The sequence below is a fragment of the Haliotis asinina genome, chromosome 16 (assembly GCF_037392515.1).
Source record: "Haliotis asinina isolate JCU_RB_2024 chromosome 16, JCU_Hal_asi_v2, whole genome shotgun sequence".
Lineage (NCBI taxonomy): Eukaryota > Metazoa > Mollusca > Gastropoda > Lepetellida > Haliotidae > Haliotis > Haliotis asinina.
This window is the reverse complement of record NC_090295.1, coordinates 49,388,240-49,409,887: the sequence shown is the minus strand read 5'-3', so window position 1 is coordinate 49,409,887 and position 21,648 is coordinate 49,388,240. Positions and strand designations below refer to the sequence as shown.

Below are 21,648 nucleotides of genomic sequence, written 5' to 3'. Positions count from 1 at the left end.
GTGAAAATTGCTTTGGGATGATCTGTCTTGAATCTAAAGTACTATTTTAATATACTGACTTTCAATGACATGAGACTTTAACTTGTAAATTACAACTATCAAGACAAAATAATCCATTTTCTCAGCAACATTAACTCCTTATTCAGTCGTTGTGAGACATGTCCATCAGTCAATGAAGTAAAGTGGATACAGATGTGTTGTTAACAAAAATATTCAAAGCAAAAAGGGACCATAAAAAGTTAGGCCTCCTGATCTCCAGGTAATACTAATATACACTAATTAAGAGTGGTGTGAACTGTTTGTGTGAGTGCGTCCTCAAATATTTGCCATACTATGAAAGAAACAAAATTAAGTGGCTACTCTCTATATTTTGGCGATCCGGAACTGGCTTAACAACATCGTCCCACAAACTGCTAATTTCTAAAAGAAATATGACAGATGCAAAAAATATTTTGATTGCTACAAACTGGTGAATTGTAATGCAAAATATAGCTGCGAGCAGCGATGAGGGCTTCTTGGATGTTATGCAATTCAGCTCTTTGCATCTGTGACGTACCTCCAATTGTGGTCATGTCTACAGATAATATAGATACATACTACTGCCAGTAATGGGAAATGCGTAATTCTTTATCTTTGAATTCATGTTGGATTTGAAACAGATGCTACCTGTATTAGAACATCAAAGGAAGAAACATAATGGTTGTCACTTTGAATTCTTATTGGCTTTGAAACAGATGCTACTTGTATTAGAACATCAAAAGAAAAAAAACTTGGTGGTTGTCCATTCAGTAATCAAAGAATGCATACGGCACAGCAATCTGTTCAAAATGTCCAAAACATAAAACTTGGCAGTTTAAACTGAATGTGATTCAATGCTGCTACATTCCAAGTCGGCTTACACAGTGCACACACTCTTTTTAAAAAACAATGTAGTCTACATGCAATGAAAATAAATGTCAAAACATCTTGAGAAAGAATAATTACATAGATAAGGCACCCACATGACTGAATAACTCAACCTATTCATGGTGTGTGATAAGTGAGTTCAAAGCTTTAATCTGGCCTCTCCAAATGGACAAATACTAGTATATTACTCCAGGACCAGTGTTGTACAAAAGATATTAAAGCTATAGAATTCCACTGAAATTTCTACAAAGCATCTATACTAAGGAGGAATTAATGTTTATGAACTAACGATGATATTTGCTCTTTATGTAAAACTGACGAGGAAGTCTTGTCAATGTGAATATGTAAAACAATATGGGAGAGTCTGGAAGTATTTTTGAATGCCCATGTTCATATGGATATAACTTTGGATACGAATCAGTTACTTTTGGCTATCCAGGCCAATATATCCTGCTGAATCACTTAATCCTACCAAACAAAAGGCATATTTTTCTATGCAATCTAAAGGGCAACACCTTATCAATGGATAAAGTTATAAATAACATAGACAATTTTATGCCATTGAAAAGTTGAAAGATCAACAACTATAATGCCTTTGAAAACAAATGGCCTCCAGTCACAAAAACATTACTTACAGATATTACATATCGTACTGTCTTTCGGCCATAGTCACTTGGTGTTAACAATGTACAATCCCTGAACTTTGCAGTTCACGCATAACCTTATAACATTAATCAGATGAATTATGTACGACTGTTGTAGACCAAACTGTCCCTGTGAGGACGTTATTAATTACAACGTGGAAAAGTTTATCACTCAGCTTCAAATGAATGTATCTATGGAAAAGCAGTTAATGAGCTTTGAGTTGAAAAGTACATGAACTTAGGCGCATTTATAGGAAGTCTGTTGTATTTAACCAAGGGAACATATTCATTTGTGATTTTAAAATAAATTTTTCAAGGTAAGACAGCAATCCAATTTTGTACCTAAAGGATAGATCTTTCGATCCATGTACCCTACACACGCGATGCTCCGTTTTTCAGCGTCTCTTGAGTCAACAACCTTCCCGACAAAACCCACCAGGAAAGTGCTCCTCATAAAATAGGATTGAGACGCTTAAACGTTGGTGTATGCTTTTCCAGACCTTGTGTGCTAGCTGAACTACTAACATCTGTAAACTCGTTAATAAAAAAAATGAGTTTGAACTTGAAATAAAACGAGCAAGTCGGCCTATCACACCGCTGCTTAGCCAGGCGCTGCAGATTTGTTTACTCGCGACTTGGAACGAATTTCACGTGCATTTCATGCTCATGCAGTGACAATGAGGGTGAAAAGGAGAGAGATGCAAGTAAACTGATTTTCAATAAGTCTTGATCTTGAAATCCATTCAAATGCACGTAAAATTATTTATAGTATTGATAGAATACGGAAGCTCGACCGAAAATATAGTATAAGTAATCATAAGTTACATTCATGGTTTCCTCGCTGCATCGTTAAATATCCACACTGTTTTAGGCAAGGAGACTCATCGGAGGCCCCACGCTTAGAACTGAAGGGATATTGACTGATACACTTCGGCCTTTGCTTGTTGATGAATTTACTTGTATGAATCCACGTATGCACTACAAAACACACAAAAACCTTTAACTTTTTCGCATTTTCAGTTAGTTATTAGATATATTTATAGGCCTATAAAAGGACTTACAGCATATTACTCTACTTAATTTCAATTGAAGCTCAGATCAAATATATCTGGTAAGTGTTAGTACTTTTGACATACACAAAGGCACGTTATACTTATATACACAGAACTCATACATATCGCCAACTTTGAACAAAACGACTGAACTTACAGACAATAGTGAGTGCCGGTGTGCGGTCCGGTGAGACACACGTTTGAAGGAGCGGCCGTATTCGACCTCCCGCTTTCCTTCAGACTTTCGTGCTCTTTGCAAGGGTTAAACATTAAATGCTGCACCACATTTTGGCACATTCCGCCGCGTATTCATGGGCCGTCAGTGATATAAAGAAGTGCCTATTTCCTTAATAAGCAGAAACTTGGAGATTTTGATGGCTAGTATTGTTTACGGTGATGTGTGTAGTCATTGCAGCAGTAGTTTCGGAGATATTTGCATTTCAAATTGAAAATTTTGAATTAATTTTGATTTATCTGCCCTTTGCTATTGGGCCCACAGCCTAGAGATTTTAATGGGGAATATCTACACCTCGGTGCGCATCTGCCTGATTTTTTTCAAGCGATTCTGTCCACAGGTGCTCTTTGTAGCTCTGGTACAAAATCCGGCGGAATAATAAATAATAATAATAATAATAAATTAAATAAAAACACGAACGATTACAATAGGCCTCCTGCTTAGCAGCAAGGAGCCCTAATTAGATTTCAGGTTTTTAGGGGTTTTGACTCCAGATATTGATAGTATACAAGAAATGTTATGTAATGGTGAAGGTCACCAAGGTTACGACCTCAAGGTCATTTAGCCGGTCCGTCACAAGAAATCACACTTTTTTTCGCGAGCTAAGACACAACTGTTATTGCATATAAGCTAAAAGGAATTAGTGTTTCTGCTTTGCCCCGACCCGCTGTATCATATAGGCTGGTTAGATTTGTTAAGAAATTAGTTTGGCGTCTGTGCGTACGTCTGTCCGCCAAAATACTGTCTATTCATTATCTCCGGAACTATTCAACGTACAGAGTTGAGGTTTTGCACATAGCATCCTCTTGACTGTGCCTAATGTTGCTATAAAAGTCAAGTCATTTGGATTGCACCTTCTGTTGTTTTGGCGACCCCGAAAAACAAAAATCTTCAATCCAAGATGGCGGCCAAACGGCTAGAGATATCGAATTTGGACCTGTTAGCCAAACTGATCGTCATCACATGACCAAGCCACATACCGAATGTGTAAGCGATTGGATCAATACTAATGGAGTTATATGCTGTTTTATGCCGTTTTAGACGAATAATGGATTTTTTCAATTTCCAAAGCCATATGGCCGCCAAACGGTGCAACTTTTGATATACATGTAAGAAGACGAAATGTTAAGCGGTCTCCGCTAATGCATAATGCCAATTTTCACGACTTTCTGTACAGTCCCTGAGCAGTTACGCCGTTTCTTAGGCAGTGTCATCAGATTTTGTCGAAATCCAATATGGCCGCCAAACAATTCACATTTTGACATACATCAAAAAACAAAAAATGTTCAACACATCAAGCTACTGCACACTGCAAAAGTTTAGCTGCATAACTGTCATAGTAATTGTGCTGCAATTTTTTGAAAATACATCTGATATGAAAATAAACAACAAAAGTAAACATCTAGATATGAGTAAGTAATAAAGATATCGTAACATAGCTCGAAATTCTTGATATTGGAGGTATATACAATAAATCTGCAAAATTACAGATTTCTACAGTCGATACATTACGAGTTACGGATTGCGGAAAATGCCTAACCCACAAAAAACTGCAAATTTCCTTAAAACATCTTTAATCCAATATGGCCGCCGCCTCACGTGACTTTTGACATATGACCAAGAACAGAAATTGTTCAACAACCATAGACAAGTTCAAATCAAGCATTAAACGTCTTGTATCTGCTATGTTTTCTTTGAAAGAATTTTTTTAAAGAAGCCAGTGTAAGGTCTTGAAGACACATTTTGCCCGAAAGTTAGTATCCAATATGGCGGCCATCGTATCTAGATATCCAGATTTGCCGATGCCTCTGGCCAGAGAAATGCCTAGCCACAAAGTCTGGAAAGTTTGAAAGCCGTAGCTCTTGCAGTTTGAGTGCAGCAGATTTTGGGAGCAAAGCAGTTGGGATTTTGCTTGAAAAACAGCACCAAAAACTGGAATCCAAAATAGCGGCCAAACGGTGCATTTTAGCGACTCGACCCGTCGAGGCGAAATTCTAGACACTTTGATTGTGCATCTGCTCAAGAAATCTGGAACTTGTAGGATCAGTAGTTTTGGAGATATTTGAAGTTGAAATTGAAAAAAAATAAATGGATTTTGATTTATCTCCCCTTAGCTATTGGGCCCACAGCCTTGAGATTTTAATGGGGAATATCTACACCTCGATGGGCATCTGCCTGATTTTTTTCAAGTGATTCTGTCCACTGGTGCTCTTTTTAGCGCTGGTACAAAATCCGGCGGAATAATAAATAATAATAATAATAATAATAAAAACACGAACGATTACAATAGGCCTCCTGCTTAGCAGCAAGGAGCCCTAATTACAATAGGTCTTTTGCCTTATGGCAAGAAGCCCTAATAAGAAAATCGTTATTTTTGAGTTTTTCGGGGTTTTGACACTTGCATATGATAGCATGCCAAACAAACAAATTTTTTAGTCAAGGTCACCAAGGTCACGTGTCAAGGTCATTTAACTGGTTAAACACAAGAAAATACACTTTTTTTCGCGAGCTAAGACGACATTGTTATGGCATCTAGGCTGAAAGGAATTAGTGTTTCTGCTTTGCCCGGACCCGCTGTATCATATGCGCTGGTTAGATTTGCTGACAAACTTGTCCCTTGTCTGTTCGTATGTCTGTCCGTCAAAACATTGTATCTCCATTATCTCGGAAACTATTCAACGTACGGGGTTGAGATTTTGCACACTGCATCCCCTTGACTGTGTGTAACAATGCTGTAAAAATCAAGTCATTTGAATTTAAACTTTTGTTGCTATGGATACCCCGATAAAAGAAAAACTTCAATCCAAGATGGCGGCCAAACGGTCAGAGATATTGAATTTTGACCCCCGCCCCAAAATGTTTGCCTTCACATGACCAAGCCACATGCAAAATATGGAAGCGATTGGATCAATAGTAAGGGAGTTATATGCTGTTTTATGCCGTTTTAGACGCATATTAGATTTCTCCAATTTTCAAAGCCACATGGCCGCCAAACGATGCAACTTTTGATATACATGTAAGAACACGAAATGTTAAGCATCTCATGCTGATGCACTATGCTGATTTTCACGTCATTCTGTGTAGGACTGTAGTAGCTACAGCGTTTCAAATATAGTGTCATAAGAATCTGAGGAAATCAAATATGGCCGCCAAACTGCTCTGTTCAGTCCCTGAGCAGTTACGCCGTTTCTTAGGCAGTGTCATCAGATTTTGTCGAAATCTAATATGGCCGCCAAACAATTCACATTTTGACATGCATCAAAGAACAAAAAATGTTAAAAAAATCAAGTTACTGCACACTGCAAGATTTTAGCTGCGTAGCTGTAATAGTCATGGTGCTGCGATTTTTTGAAAATACATCTGAGTAGAAAATAAACAACAAAAGTAAACATCTCCTTATGCGTAACTAAGCAAGATATCGCAACAAACTTTCACTTGCTACATATTTTAGGTAGGTATTCTATATCTGCAAAATTTCAATGTTCTGCTGGCAAAACTTTCAGAGTTATGGATTGCGGAAAATGCGTACTTCACAAAATCTGCAAATTTCCTTTCAACAGCTTCAATCCAATATGGCGGCCGCATCACGTGACTTTTGATATATGACTAAGAACAAAAATTGTTCACCAGCCAAAAGCAAATTCAGAACATGTATTTCAAGTGTTGTATCTGCTACGTTTGGCTTGCAAAAAAATTCACAGAGAAGCCTGTATACGTTTTTGTAGACAACTTTTGCCCCGAAGTAGCATCCAATATGGCGGCCATCGAATCCACATTGTCGCATTTGACGATGTCGTTGCGTAGGGAGGTGCCTAGAGACAAAGTATGGCAAATTTGAAAGCGGTAGCTGTTGTAGTTGTAGTGCAGCAGATTTTGGGAGCAAAGTAGTCAGAATTTGGTTGAAAAACAGCTGCAAAAACTTCAATCGCAAATAGCGGCCAAACGGTGCATTTTAGCAACTCGACCCATCCAGGCGAAATAGTAGACATTTTGATTGCGCATCTGCTCAAGAAGTTTGGTAGTCATTGCAGCAGTAGTTTCGGAGATATTTGCATTTCAAATTGAAAATTTTGAATTAATTTTGATTTATCTGCCCTTTGCTATTGGGCCCACAGCCTAGAGATTTTAATGGGGAATATCTACACCTCGGTGCGCATCTGCCTGATTTTTTTCAAGCGATTCTGTCCACTGGTGCTCTTTGTAGGACTGGAACAAAATCCGGCGGAAAAATAAATAAATAATAATAATAATAATAATAATAATAATTAAAGGGCCTGATGATGTACGCCTCTTCGTGCTGGGCCTAGATAGGGGAATTGTATTCCCTGAACCAAACGTACATCACCCAGTTAGGGCTGACCCCCCGAAGCTGGTTTTCTTACTGGGTTACAGACAGCCAAGAGGAAAGTTTACATTCACTTCCGCAGCCCAGTCAGCCTTCCTCCGGTAGTGACACCAACCACACTGGAGATGGGACTTGCCCCAGGGGAAGGCACAGAACCCGACCAAGAATATCTTGGTCAAAACATCTAAAATCCACACTACTAGAGTGTGCGACAGCGACTGGATGGCCTGAAAATCCACGAATTAACAGCAAGTCGCTTAAGCTGCATTGGGACAATGCCATGCCCATGTATGCTTACCTGACGGAGCAAAATCTCCGAGACCAACTCCGGCGGCTAAAACATCTCGTGCCCCGTGAGCCAGTTCAACCCACAACTGGTGCCCGTCAGGAACCTTTGCAAGAGCAAAATGCTCAAGTGGCAGCAGACCCAAAACTTCTTATGGACGTCCGCGTCAACCTCTTTCCTCTTCCTGGTGGAAACTCTTCCGAGAAAGAGCCAGTTGGCCCTGAAATTTTGGACCCTCACTCTTCCTCAGTTGCAGACCTTACCGAAAATCCTGTTTATATTTTGTTTACTTCTATTTATGAGGAAATTTGTGATTTACCTTTAGAGAAATGGAGGCCAATTAAACAACTAAACGTGTCTTTTCCCAAAAAGGAAATTGATTTAGTTAATGAAATTATCTCTTTAAAACTTCCTGCGGACTGTTCATTACATGAAGTAAATTGTTGTGTCTATGCTGCCGCTCGAACCTTAGAGGAACTTCACACAGTTTCCAAAGAACAATCTCCCAATACTAAGAACAATAAATAAACCAAAGAAAAAACGGTTTCAAGTTAAACTTACAGAAACAAGAAAACATATTTCCTGGATAGAGCTGTGCCTGAAATTAAGATCATTAGGGAATCCCATGTCTAAACGGCAAAAGGCAATTTGGAGAAAATTGAAATTACAGTACAAAACAACAAAAGAAAAGGTACTTCTCCAAATTGTCGATTCCCTTAAGGCAAAAATAAAAGTTTGGACTGAAAGAAAGAAAAAATGGGAAAAGAGAAACAAATTTATCAAACAAAATAAACTTTTCAAAAATAATGAAAAGCAATTCTATAGGCAGCTTAAAACAAGTGATGATGGTGAGCATGATAAACGGCCTCCCATGGCTGCCAATGAAAGGTTCTGGAAACAGTTGTGGTCTGTACCCGGCAACTGTAACCTGGAGGCACCATGGGGCAGTGATTATGACCATGCAATGCATGAGAAAGTAACTAGGTCGTTTGTGTGTTACATCTCACCAGATTGCCTGAAAAGTGTCATTAAAAAGTCCAAATCTAATACAGCTCCAGGGCCTGATGGCATTCGAAACCGGTATTGGAAACTGTTTCCCTGTGTCCAAGCACCATTACTTCACTGTTTCAATTCTCTTGTGGACACAGGTGATGTTCCTCCATGGTTCTGCAAAGGTCGCACAATACTCCTTCCCAAAAAGGGAGACTTGACTGATCCCAAAAACTTCCGCCCTATTACGTGTTTGAATACTCAATATAAATTATTCACAGGGTGTTTGACAAACCTCGTGTCATCTTACTGCTCGTCCAATGAGATAATTTACAGAGAGCAGAAGGGGCGAGAAAGGGATGTTGGGGGTGCAAGGATCAACTTCTTGTACAGAAAATGATTTTGGAAGAGGCTAAAACATACCACCGCAACCTCTCCATGTGCTGGATAGACTACAAAAAGGCATACGACTCTGTCCCTCACGAATGGATTCTGAAGTCTCTTCAGTGTATTGACCTCCCTGAACGACTACGTGATTTACTCAAGTCTTTAATGAGTTGCTGGTCGACTCAACTTGAGATGTACTCGTAAGGAGAGGTGCAGACTTCGGAATCTATTCCAATCAGAAGGGGAATTTTCCAGGGGGACTCCTTCAGACCTTTGCTTTTTTGTCTGTCTCTAAATCCTTTGAGTTTCCTGCTCAATAGGGAGGAAGGTTACCATCCCGGGCCTCCTCAGCACAGATCCCCAACACCTCTTACTCATCTCCTCTACATGGATGACATCGAGCTCCTTGCCAAAGGAGAGACCAATTTGAAAGAACAGGTTCTCCTTGTCGTGTCCTTCTCTAATGATATTGGCATGACTTTTGGGCTCGACAAATGTAATACTCTTCATCTGAAACGTGGCAAGGTAACTAATGATGGATCGGTCAAGTTACAAGGGGGAGGAGTTATTGAGCATCTTGTGGAAGATCAGGCCTACACCTATCTTGGAATGCAAGTTCGAGACAAGCTCCAGAATGCCCAGATTCAAGATAAACTTCGGGCCGAGTCTAAATCTCGTTTAAAGAAAATCTGGAGCTCCGAGTTAAATGCTCGAAACAAGATCAAAGCCACCAATACCTTTGCTGTGCCAGTCCTCTCCTATTCCTTTGGAGTAGTTGATTGGACAAAACAAGACATCCAGGGTCTTGACCGCCTGACCAGAAGGATCATGTCTGATAACAGAGCACACCACCCTCGTTCCTCTCTTAATCGTTTATACATGCCAATCAATTCAGGAGGTCGGGGTTTGATTAATGTGGAAGCTCTTCATGACAGAATGTTATTGTGTACTTTTGCACATATTTATTTGTCAGATGATCCTCTGGTGATGCACGTCAAGATTCATGATGAAAGCAAGGAATTCCACAGCTACTTTAAGCGTGCCAAGGTTGTTGGACACAATTTGAAATTTGAAGTTGATTTTGTTGATGGCGATGTACTGCTGGACGGTACAGTGATGGGAGTAAACCAGGTGAAGTCTTTCACCAAGTCTGCACAGAGTCGGTCCTTTGTGGAGAAGCTGTCTGCCCCTGCGAAACTCAGTTCATGAGTTCATGAAGAAAATACAGAATAAATATTACAAGCTACAATACTTTTATTCATGTTACATAAGTTGTTATGTAAATGATTACAGATGAGGCATAAACATACTTTCCACATATTTAATTAAGTTTGAATTATCTGTAAATCCAATCTCTCGTGGCAATACTAGTTTTTGTCTAGTAATTTTTGTTGTTGTTTCATAATTTATACAACAAACAATGCATGAAAGAACGCTAAACGATTCTGTGCCTAACAGGAGTTGTTTTAGTAACATAGGGACAGTTCAAGTTGAAACTTACCTTCCTAAAATAGCTGCGTAACCAATTGGTACTGTGGAAGTTTTCTACTTGTCTTCCTTATTCATATTTACTCCATAAAGTAAAGTTTTCCTGTCAAAATCGTCTCATTTCTTTGAATTTCTCCCGTGATTGCTCACGATCGGACATGCATGCAGATACTTTACTATCGCAAGAACGTCTTCCACAAAGTTCATAACGAAGTAAAAACATAAAACTGTCAAAAACATTAACAGTCGACTCGGTACTAGAAAAAAAAGAAACGTGGAAAAATATTTTGATATCGCCATGCTTCTTCAGCTTTCACAGCTTTCATAACCCGCAAGTTGATCTTTTCGTTGAAAACATTCAATGCTCTCGATTTTAGAACACATTCCACTGTCACTCCCTGTCCAGCACGATATGACCCTAAAACTACGTCAGTTTAGACTAATGAAATAAAATTTATGACCAGGGACATGTGCATTATAAACTATTCTTCCAAGTTATGATCGACAACGGAACGTGAACTCAGAACATGTTTTTACGGGATCCCCGCCGTTGACAATAATACGACATGTATATTGACAAGTTCTAATTTCGATATTGATACCTAAATATTGTAATTCTTGCCATTATTTGTTCATAAGATGAGAAATTACACACTGTCGGTATGATGGAGTAACTTTCGCGCCAAAACTGCCCCGCCCTTCGTTCTTCCGAAATCTATTGCGACTTTAAGAACGGATAACAATAATCATACATCTTATTTTATTTATAGACACGATTTACTCCTGATCTAAGCTTTATATTTACACTTAAGTTTTCTTTTCTATCAAAAAATGTCTTTACTTCAAACTTGCAACATTCTATAGGGAAAGACGCGACCGTTTCCCGGCATGACGCCATTGCTGCTGTCTTCGAGCGCGAGAGCGAGGCAGAAGGCGCCAAATGCAACTGCGCCAAATGCAACTTCGCCAACAGACAACGATTCAGGCGATGAATATCACTAATGAATTTGCGATTCGCGCATTTCGTGGATAATACAACGGTGGATATGTCAAGAACTGACTCAAGATAAAGTAATCGACTAGATTAACTGCCTATGGATGCATCCCAAGGTGATTTCCATGAGCGGTACGTAAATAACAACAATTTTGAAATTATTTTGAGTGCCGGAATATGCATAAACAAACATTGGTGAAGGGATAAGCTTTGAGGAGAATGACAGAAACATTTTTAAAACATATAGCAGTGTATGTCTCTTAGTCTCAGAAGGAAAATCAGTAATGTGTACGGAATGATAATGTGAACGTTGTGTACGAAATTTTTTTTAAAAACAACAAAGTTTCAGTATTTGCTTTAGACTCTTTGAAATGGAAAGACTATGATTAAATGTTGTTGGTTGCAATGTTTTTCAGATTTCCAGTGGGCGATTCTGAGGAAATGGGGTGATTCTGCAAATGTTGAAACACAAAGATGAAGTTCTCGATGATTATATTCCTGAGCCAAAGTGGTCACTCTTCGCACTGAAGACTTCGGTTTGATTCGTAACATGAGTACAATGTATGTAGCCCTTCTCTTGGGTTCCTTGTCGTGATATTGCTGGAACTCAACTCACTCAGTCACTAACCATTCTTAAACCAATGTGGGCATCTTCAGTGATGTTACCACTGCTCTTCCTGAAGGTTCTTCCATCCTGTGTCTTCTGAGATAAATTGTGATGCCCCATGTACAACTTCCAGGTAGATGATTAAAGGCCCTGTTGTAAATTCTCTTTTGGTTGTGACTCTCATTGTCTACTTAAAAAACATATAGTCTGAAGGGATTACACTTTCTGAAATTGTATATTACAATCTACTGCATGAAATGGTGTTCCTAATGAGTTCATTTTCCTGGATACAGACTGATTGACATCCAAGCTGTAGTAAAGATAGAACAAGTATATATGGATGACAGCTTCTTTAATTCTAGAGCACAATGTTTGGATACAGGTTTTTGTGTTGTTTTAAATAATTAATCAGAATTTTCTGCTGAAGATTTGAATAAAAAGGAAATCCCATCAAAATCTAGTTTTCTGTTTGTGTCCTCTTTGCTGCTTGATATTTAATTTATGTTACATCTATTGGTGATAAATTTATATGTTGCCTGCCAGCTTGCATGGCATGGTCAGATTATGTGACTTGTGTTGCAGAAAAAGGCCGAAAAAGCTCTTCAGGAAGTCTTCACGAACAGTTCAGGGGGGTCTTCATGAACTCTTCAGGAAGTATCTTCATGAACTCTTCAGGAAGTATCTTCATGAATTCTTCATGAACTCTTCAGGAAGTATCTTCATGAACTCTTCAGGGAGTATCTTCATGAATCCTTCATGTAGTATCTTCATGAACTCTTCATGAAGTATCTTCATGAAGAATTCATGAACTCTTCATGAAGTATCTTCATGAACTCTTCATGAAGTAGATGTCTCATTTAATGTTCATGAATTCTTCATGAAGTTTTCATGAACTCTTCATGAAGAAACTTCATGAAGTCTTCATGATCATTTCGCAAGGGTGAGAAGCCATTGCATCGTGTGTATATGCAGTATGTGAAACAGAACAGCAATCCAACCGACTCCTTCGCCTGGATGAAGTCGGCTGGTCTCAAATGTGAAACTGAGGGCTTCCTTTTTGCTGCTCAGGACCAGTCACTTCCCACTCGCAATCGCCAGAATGTGATTCTTAAAGAAAACATCAATATGAAATGTCGTCTTTGCAATCAATTTACAGAGACTGTCCAACACCTTGTCAGTGGATGCCCTTCCTTGGCACAAACAGCATATCTTAAAAGACATGATGGCATGGCTCGCTGCTTTTATTATCGTCTCCGTCATGCCTGTTGCTTTGACTCCGAGGTCCATCCATGGTATGACCCTGAACATGTCCAGGGCGTCCTGGAAAATGATGCTTTTAAACTTCTCTGGAATAGGCCAATATACAGCCTGAGACGAATTCCAGCCAACAAACCTGATCTTGTCCTTTTTGATAAAACCAATGAAATTATTTATATCATTGAATTTTCTGTCCCTTTTGACAGCAATGTGATTGGCAAGATTCAGGAAAAGCATGATAAATATGCGGACCTCGCCTTTGAAATGTCTCGCTTGCATCCCAAGTACATTGTCGTCGGGCTCCCCATTGTTCTCGGTGCCCTTGGTTTGGTACCTCCTGATCTCTTGGCGCAGATGAGGAGAGTGCCCGGGTTCTCCACCGGGAGCACAGCCCTTCTGACAATCTGGGTAATGCAGAAGGCTGCAGTGTTGGGGAGCCTCCATATTCTCCGGAAAGTTCTTGGTGGGTTCGACTGAGGCAGTGTTTCCTGGGAGAAGTCCCATTCGCTGTCTGGGCTGCGTGTAGAGGGGGCGAGGGCCCTGAGCTGATGATGAGCTTGACCAGCCTGACTGTGCCAGGATCACCCGAACCCTCTCTGCTGCATTTCTATCTCAATCTGTAAAACATCAGTAATTACAATAGGTCTTTTGCCTTATGGCAAGAAGCCCTAAATATGTTGTGAGTGAGTCAGTTAAAATTTAAAGTCACATCGGCAATATTTTAGCCATATCATGACTAAAACAAGTGGTAAATCCACCAGAAACACATGTACATTATAAACATCTGTCAACGAAGGACAGTAAAATCAACTAGCATATCACCGTAATTTAGCAAGTTCATTGTGATGTTATTTGTGACGGGTCATCCAGAATGAATTACCCTATCCTGACATCCTGACCTCCTGACCTCCTGACATCCTGACCTGCCAACAGCACGTGACTATGATGATATGTATCCTCATTACAAGGAGTGCAAGTAATCTTCTGCTTCAGATCAAGCAAAATATCATACACTTTCTTAGAGAACACTGTCCCAGCTATAAATTAACACATTGATTGTAGAAATCCACCAGAGTTTACTGTTTCTAGGTGTTTGTGTACATCAGTCTTCCGGAATACTCTAGCTTATGCACTATATGCAAATGGTTAGGATACTGAAAACCTAAAAATTTTAGCCCCTGAGCTGAAGAATACAGTGCTAGTTCTTACAAATTTGATGATGTGAATTAACGTAATGAGTTTCAGGGTTTGGGAGGGTCATGAGGGTTGTGTACGCACTCTGCAAATTTGGCCTCGCCTCTGCCTTACATGTTTGTTTTGACTTAATCCCTGCTGATGTATATAAGACATTTCTGGGCTGTACTATTTCATTTTATTACGAATAAATTGGTTAATTCACATGAAGACGAGTCTCCTGTGAACTGGATAACCGAGGTTACATCTAAAAAAGGTATTGTTAAACGAAAAGAGATTTAAAATGCCTAAATATTTCCGTTAATTCGGATACACATTTCTGTCGACCTGAAAATGTTTCCTACGTCTAAATGCAAACAAATACCACCTCCATAAATTCACTATTCATAGTATATTCTTAAAAAAAAGTAGGGGATGATGAACTTTCAATTTGGAGAGGAAGTGTAAACATTAACAAACATTTCAAGGACAAACATCTTATGAGCGCACCACCATTTCCCTCTATTAACACCCCTCAACACAACACATGATATGCACATGCACAACGCAATAGCCTCATACACGTGCATCATCATCGGTCCCATTCTTGATTTTGATGTTTTTTCAAGAAGGTTGAGAAATCACTCAGAACATTAATTTTGGCACTCATCTTGCACCATGCATTTTTGTTAGTGTATGTTTCTTGTCGTTTTATAATGAAAATTGTATATGTGCAAATTACATGCTATACAAAAACCATCTTTCAAAAGCGACTACATACCAATTAACTATGGTTGCAAGGAAGTGCAAATGGTGATGCACTCTCAAAACATTCAGTAATATCATATCAACATTGATTCACTCCGATAAATCTCCTAAATATTTTTAATCGGACATAAAAAAAATGCAAATCACCTACTTTATTTGAAGAGTATATTTAAAGCATGCATGATAAGATCTCTTCCCCACATTCTCAACATCATCTCGCCCACAATTGTTCAGTCCAGTTTGGCTTGAGCTATCAAAAGCAGCTCAAACTTAGAAAATGTACCTTGAATTGTAATTAAATCCATAGATTGGCATTATATCTACCTAAATACTACTTTATATTGTTATCAAATGCAACATGTAAAGAAAACTGGCCCCTTAAAGTGAAGCCCTTTTCTCACTCCATTCTCAACATAGCCTCAGTCAAAAGTGTTAAGTCTCTGTATGGCACTACTTGGCCCTGGTTATATAAACAGCTTAACCTCACACATATATACTGTTTTGTGTTTGCATCCACAGATTACTTTTCTGTCTACCTAAATACCTCTTTACTGAGTCTCAAAACATAGTACTTGAAGCAAGCACTTCGCTAAAAAAGACGGCATTGTTCTATATTCCTAACAATAGTTGCTGTACCACAAGCATACTTTCTGGCTTGGCCAAGGCTCTCAAAAGGAACCTCAACCTGACATCTGTATCCAGAAATATGTTTATATATCTCAATATATCTCAATTTTGCATTTATATTCTTTGATTAGAATCATATCTACCTAAATACCCCTTTATTGAGTTTCAAAATGCTGACTTGATTGGAGCTCTTGTCAATATATGGAAGGGCAATTCTAATGGGCTTGGTTTCTTGCTTGGTCAGTTTGGGATTGTCCTGGAGCATGTTCTATGTCAAAACATCACTCAACGTAATAAAGAAGAAGTTGTATGTTGAAATGTCACTCAATGTAAACGAGAAGTTCTACGCCGAAATGTCACTCAACGTAATAAACAAGAAATTCTACCTCAAAACGTCACTCAACGTAAAACAAGAAGTTCTACGTCAAATCGTCACTCCACGGAATAAACAAGAAGTTCTTCATCGAAACGTCACTAAAGATAATAAACAAGAATTAATCCATAAGCTGTATGTTTCATTCTTAAGTAACCATCTTCAAGATGAGACACTGAGGGTTCACTGAAAACATACTTTTCCCACTGCTCTCTTTAATACTTCTATTGTCTGTGTGAGTGTTCACGAAAACAGGATTATCTGAAAGGATCGCAGTTTACAACATCTTCTCCAGAGTAGCCTTTGCATGGCAAAGCTCATACAGTGAAAACAAATTTCTCCTGATCCTGAGCTGGACAACCCAGTGACACTGCCATGGTTGTGTTTTCATGCTTTCGTATGTTCAAATTATGTAACCATAACATGTCATACGCCAACTCCACAAGAAGTCTTGTATTATCTAACATCTTCTGATATTTATGAAGTTACTGATATGTTTAAGTCAGGCCATGAATAGCAGGCCATGAATAGCTTCAGTTGACTCTCTATATCTGCTCTAGTAATCATTGATGTCTATGCTATGGAAAATGTACGGAAAACATCTTACTTTCTGAACTACTAAAAAAAACAAAAAAACAACTCTTTCAAGCATCTCATGTCATATAATTGGGTATAATATCTTCTGATATGTTCAATATGTGTATATGGTCTTTTATATAAATATATTGAAAATTATTGAAATGTCTCATTCTAGCATTTCTAATTTAGTCAAGTCACTGCATGTCCATTTGCAGAAAACATTATTAAGAAACAGTGCAGAAATCAATAACACTGAAGGACCCTGACAGATAGTTAAGGGCAACAGTATGTTGACTGAATCACATTACCTAGCTCATCGCAATTAGACAAGGGGCAACTAACCAAGCTGGATACAGGTGTAATTAGCAGGTGCATCAATTTCATTAGCCCGCACAGTGCCAGACCAAACACTGGGCTTCACTTTCATCAACATGTTTGCTTCAAATACTATGTTTTGAGACTCCATAAAGAATTAGTCAGGTAGATATAATACTATTCTATGGATATAAACACTAATCAATGTACATGTGTAGGGTTTAAGCTGTTCTTGAGAGCTTGGGCCAAGTCGGACCAAACAGAGACTTAACACTTTTGACTGGGCCTATGTAAAGAATGTAGGGCGAAAATGGTCTTCACTCTAAGGGACCAGTTATCTTTATTTGTTGACTTGGGTTTGGTAACATTAGAAGGTGATATTTAGTTACATGTAGTTCTAATCTATGGATTTAATTACACTTGAAAATACATGGGTTAAGTTTAAACTGGTTTTGAAAGCCTGGGTCAAGCCGGACCGAAATCTTGTGATAGTGTGTCTTTGTTGAGAATGTATAGAAAATAGGTTTTCATTTTAAGCAATATGTTTGTTTAAAATACAATGAAACTCCATAATGCGGTATTTACGTAGATATGATACTAATCTATGGATTTACATAGAATATAAATTACATCTGTGAGGAGTAAGGTGCTTTTGAGAGCTTGGGCCAAGTCTGCCTTATTTTTCATCAAGCTCAAGAGTGGTTCTGGTAGTACACATGATGAATCAAGCAATTGATAGATTGTATCTCCACTCAAAAACAACAAGCATTCATAAGATAAGAACTGTGCATATTATCTTTTCAACCAACATCCATAAGCATGATAAGTACCGCGAGAATAGGAAACGCCAGTATAATAAGAAACTGATCGGCCCTCTGTGATTTAGGAAATAGACCTAGTGTGTTTGAAAATAAGAGACTTGCTGTACTGAATTGATGGTGACTAAATATTACAACTGAAACCTCACGTTGAAATTTAGTCACCATCAATTCAGTACAGCATGTCTCTGATTTTCAAACACACTAGGTCTATCTCCATTCTACCATGACCCATTTAAAATCAAACTTCCTCGCTCTGCGGAAGACAAATTAACCTCATCTGTGAAGGGACTAGTTGGTGCTTTTCGTACTTTTTAAACATTTCAACATAAAAAATATTAAAGAAAACAAACAACTGTTTGTTCAATGCAAAAATGTAATACCTTAGAGCTTGTTTGTATAATCCCAACTCTACACGACTGAAACCAGCCAATTGCTTTGTTTGCCGCGATACTTTACCCCCTTGGTTACACAATATTGGAATTGTCTGACCTACTTATTTTCTTGAAAGTAGAGTTACGCAACAGTTTGAAATGGCGGACGAGACAGAGTTTACATTTTGCTAAAGTTTGAAATTTGACATGAAAGTGGAAAATACTTGACTGGATGTCGAATCAGAACCCTCCAGAATTGAATAACAGATTATTTTCTGATAGATCTACGATCTATAACTCATCAAAAACTGAGGTTCTTGAGAGGCATTAAGAAGTTGGTATTCTAATATACGACAAAATGTTATGGATGTCAACTTCTTCTTTATTGTTTTCACAACGTTTCTGGGCTATTCCTTGCCCCTTCGTCAGGTGGATGGCGAAGGGGCAAGGAATAGCCCAGAAACGTTGATTTTTACGCTTGGTGAGTGTCGATTGTACTTTCATGTACTTGCTTTCACCCCAGCATGCAGCAAAAGAATGACAGTGCCGTTATGTCAAAATGTGTGTACATGTGACTAACTTGGGATTCCAGGAAACTTTGTTTTCATCATTTGGGGATGGATTGAGGCCAAGAATTTCTCAAAGTATACAAACATAACAGTGACTGCATTGTGGGGAGGATGGCAGAGCAAAACTCTGGTGGTTCAATATTTTACATATAGACCTATATTACTGTAACATGATGGAGTATGAGTAGCCTAAATTTGGTGTTTTGCCAGATCGTTATCTTGTGAATTTCCCATTCTAAATAGAAACAAATATACCATTTTCCAGGTAGGTCAATGTTTACTAACGCTTTGCTGCACAATTTATATAGATAGGGGTGTATTTTAGCAAGGCATTATGATTTATGTGCTAGATATTGGTTATGTTAGGGGCTATGTATGGTAATTGAATGTTTTCATAAAAGAGGGTAATAAAATTCCTATAGAACTGTAGAGGAAATATCATATAATTGCATTGTTTGAGTTTGAATAAATGTTTTATATCAGCATTTCCATCACGTCTGTTGTGTTCATATCAGTCATGTTGGTGGTCAAGCTGCAGTAGTGTGGCAATGATGTACATGTGTTGTGAAGCGCCATGAAATCAGACGCATGTTCAATCCAAACATTTCGAACTGCATATGTGGCAAATTCTCCAGTCAGCGTCAAAATCCATGGAGTTGTTGTAGTTATGACCTGCCATCATTGTGGTCAAACAGAAGTAGTTCTCACAATAAGACTTGTTAATGCGAGGTGAAACGGCCTAATATGAGATTGCGTCAATCCAGAATTAATGCCGTCTGATTTTTCTGAACAACCAATCAGAATCCAGAATTTTCTTGAGTCATGGTAGAATGATTGTTTATACATGTACTTCTCGAGCGTCTAGTACATTCTGGTATGTACATGTTTTGTTGGGGCCGTTTTGTGTATGTGTTTTTAATCACCAGTAGAAAGGCCAAGAAGTAGCCCAGAAATGTTGTGCGATAAGAAAAGAAGAAGTTCTACTTATCCACATACAGAGCATAAGGCAGTTCCGGATCACTAACGAAAGACCAACTGCATGCCTCTCCGCAAAAATATATCTGAAGCGACTAAGGGCAATTTCTGTCGGAGCAATGTTTCATGTTAATCACACCAAAATTTATTCGGTGTAAAGTACAAAATAACCCATTTTTCCAGAACCTTTAAAGCTTTTTTCAGTCAATATGAAGATTTTTAATCACATCATCAGTTAGTGATTGTAAAGTTAACTAGCATAATCTATTAATACCAGCATATTTGAACTCTTTATGGGTCTGCATCTTTGTATGTCTAAAAATGAAACAAACTAGCTCATGTCTACTCCAGCCTCATTGATTCCGCCTCTGGCACAAGTAACAGGGCACTTTTTGGTTGTCATAAAAGCTCACTTTCTGTTACTGTGGTTAATAACGTAACGACATGGTATGACCATGCCTCCCCTTTTCTCTGCCGGTGAGCAGGGAAGAGGGAAAAACTTGGAACAGATTCTCCAGCTGGCTCAGCAAACACACTGCCACCTACATCAAGATCGAATTTGCCTGAATGACCCTGCAAGACTGCTTGGCACTTGTAGTGAATCGTACCATATCAAAATGCACCAAGTTAATAAAAAACAAGAATAATATGACTTGAAAAACACAAAATAATTTCAACCTCAAATCTTTGTCAAGTTGGTTATTTCCTGATAGTCTGTCATACAGACCCTGAACTATATATATCCAAGAAAGCCCAAGCAAGTCTAGAAAATGTGGCAAGTCTAGATTTCCACAGCTTCTGAAAATGAAGAAAGTCTCAGGGCTCCATTTCCTTATATTGTTTTCTTTCACTATGAATGTTTTTTTCAGTAAAATATGTTCATTTCAGAGACTAGCTGTTAATCTAATTTCCTGACAGACTATTCTGTACCGGAAATTACGCTTTGGTGAAATGAAGACCAAAACGTTTTATGTATCTACTTTGAGCAAAGAACATCTGTGACAGACCTGAAACAACATCGTGGAACTAATAACTTTATTTCAACAATAATTAACATTTTTCGGCAGTTGACAGTTTTGAGGTGATCCCTATTTTCTGGTGATCCGGAGCTGACTTAACCGCGTGGTTCCATAAATTGCTCATTTCACCAAAAATATGGCAGATGTAGAGAATATTTTTGTTGCTTTTTACAGGTGAAACGTATATGCATGCAATGGATTGTTAACATGAAGCAACTTGATGCTATTCTTATTTGAGACGGACCGTTCCCAATGAGTTACCTTTTCCTGGCGTGCCAGTGATAACTTACGAGATGATACGCATCCTTGTTACAGGGGGCGCAAGTAAACTTCTGGTTCAGGTCAAGTAAAACAAAATATATCACCTTAAAGAGCACTGTCTCGGCTTTAAAATGAGGGATTGAGTGAAGAAATCCATGGAGATTTACCGTTTCTAAGGGTTAATGTATGCAGCAGTGATCCGCAATAGCCGTGATCCGGAATACCCTTACCCACTGTACTTTTATTATATACTTAAATTTACTTTCTCAAGTTAATTACAGGAGTTCAATTCTCCCAAACCAGTATTAATTCTCACACTTACCATAATGCCTAAGCCTTGACAGTCGTTGGAAATAGCTTCGCAGTTAGACTGGTAAGTCTGGATCCATGTAAACGACGAAAATAGACTGGGATTTCCTAGAAATACGATTTCTAATACCCCTGCTGACTGTTCGACTTGCCTGACAACAAATGCGGAAGTTGGTCACGTGATAGAAAGGCGGAAGTTGCGGGTGCCTTCAAAACTTCAAACTTCTATATGGAAAAGAAACCCGATGTATATTGAAATGTGATCACACTGCTGTGCAAAAATCACTCTCGCCGGTT

At 38.6% G+C, this 21,648-nt stretch overlaps 1 protein-coding gene across 1 annotated transcript in view; it reads right to left on the bottom strand.

The window, feature by feature from the left end:
* The window catches only part of LOC137268059 (caspase-3-like), a 52,761-nt gene extending 31,218 nt beyond the window's left edge, over positions 1-21,543 (bottom strand). Inside the window, exon 1 of the mRNA XM_067802560.1 lies at positions 21,365-21,543. Coding sequence (XP_067658661.1) covers positions 21,365-21,367 — 3 coding nt within the window. The 5' untranslated portion in view covers positions 21,368-21,543. The remainder of the gene's footprint in view (positions 1-21,364) is intronic.
* Between the last annotated feature and the right edge of the window lie 105 nt (positions 21,544-21,648).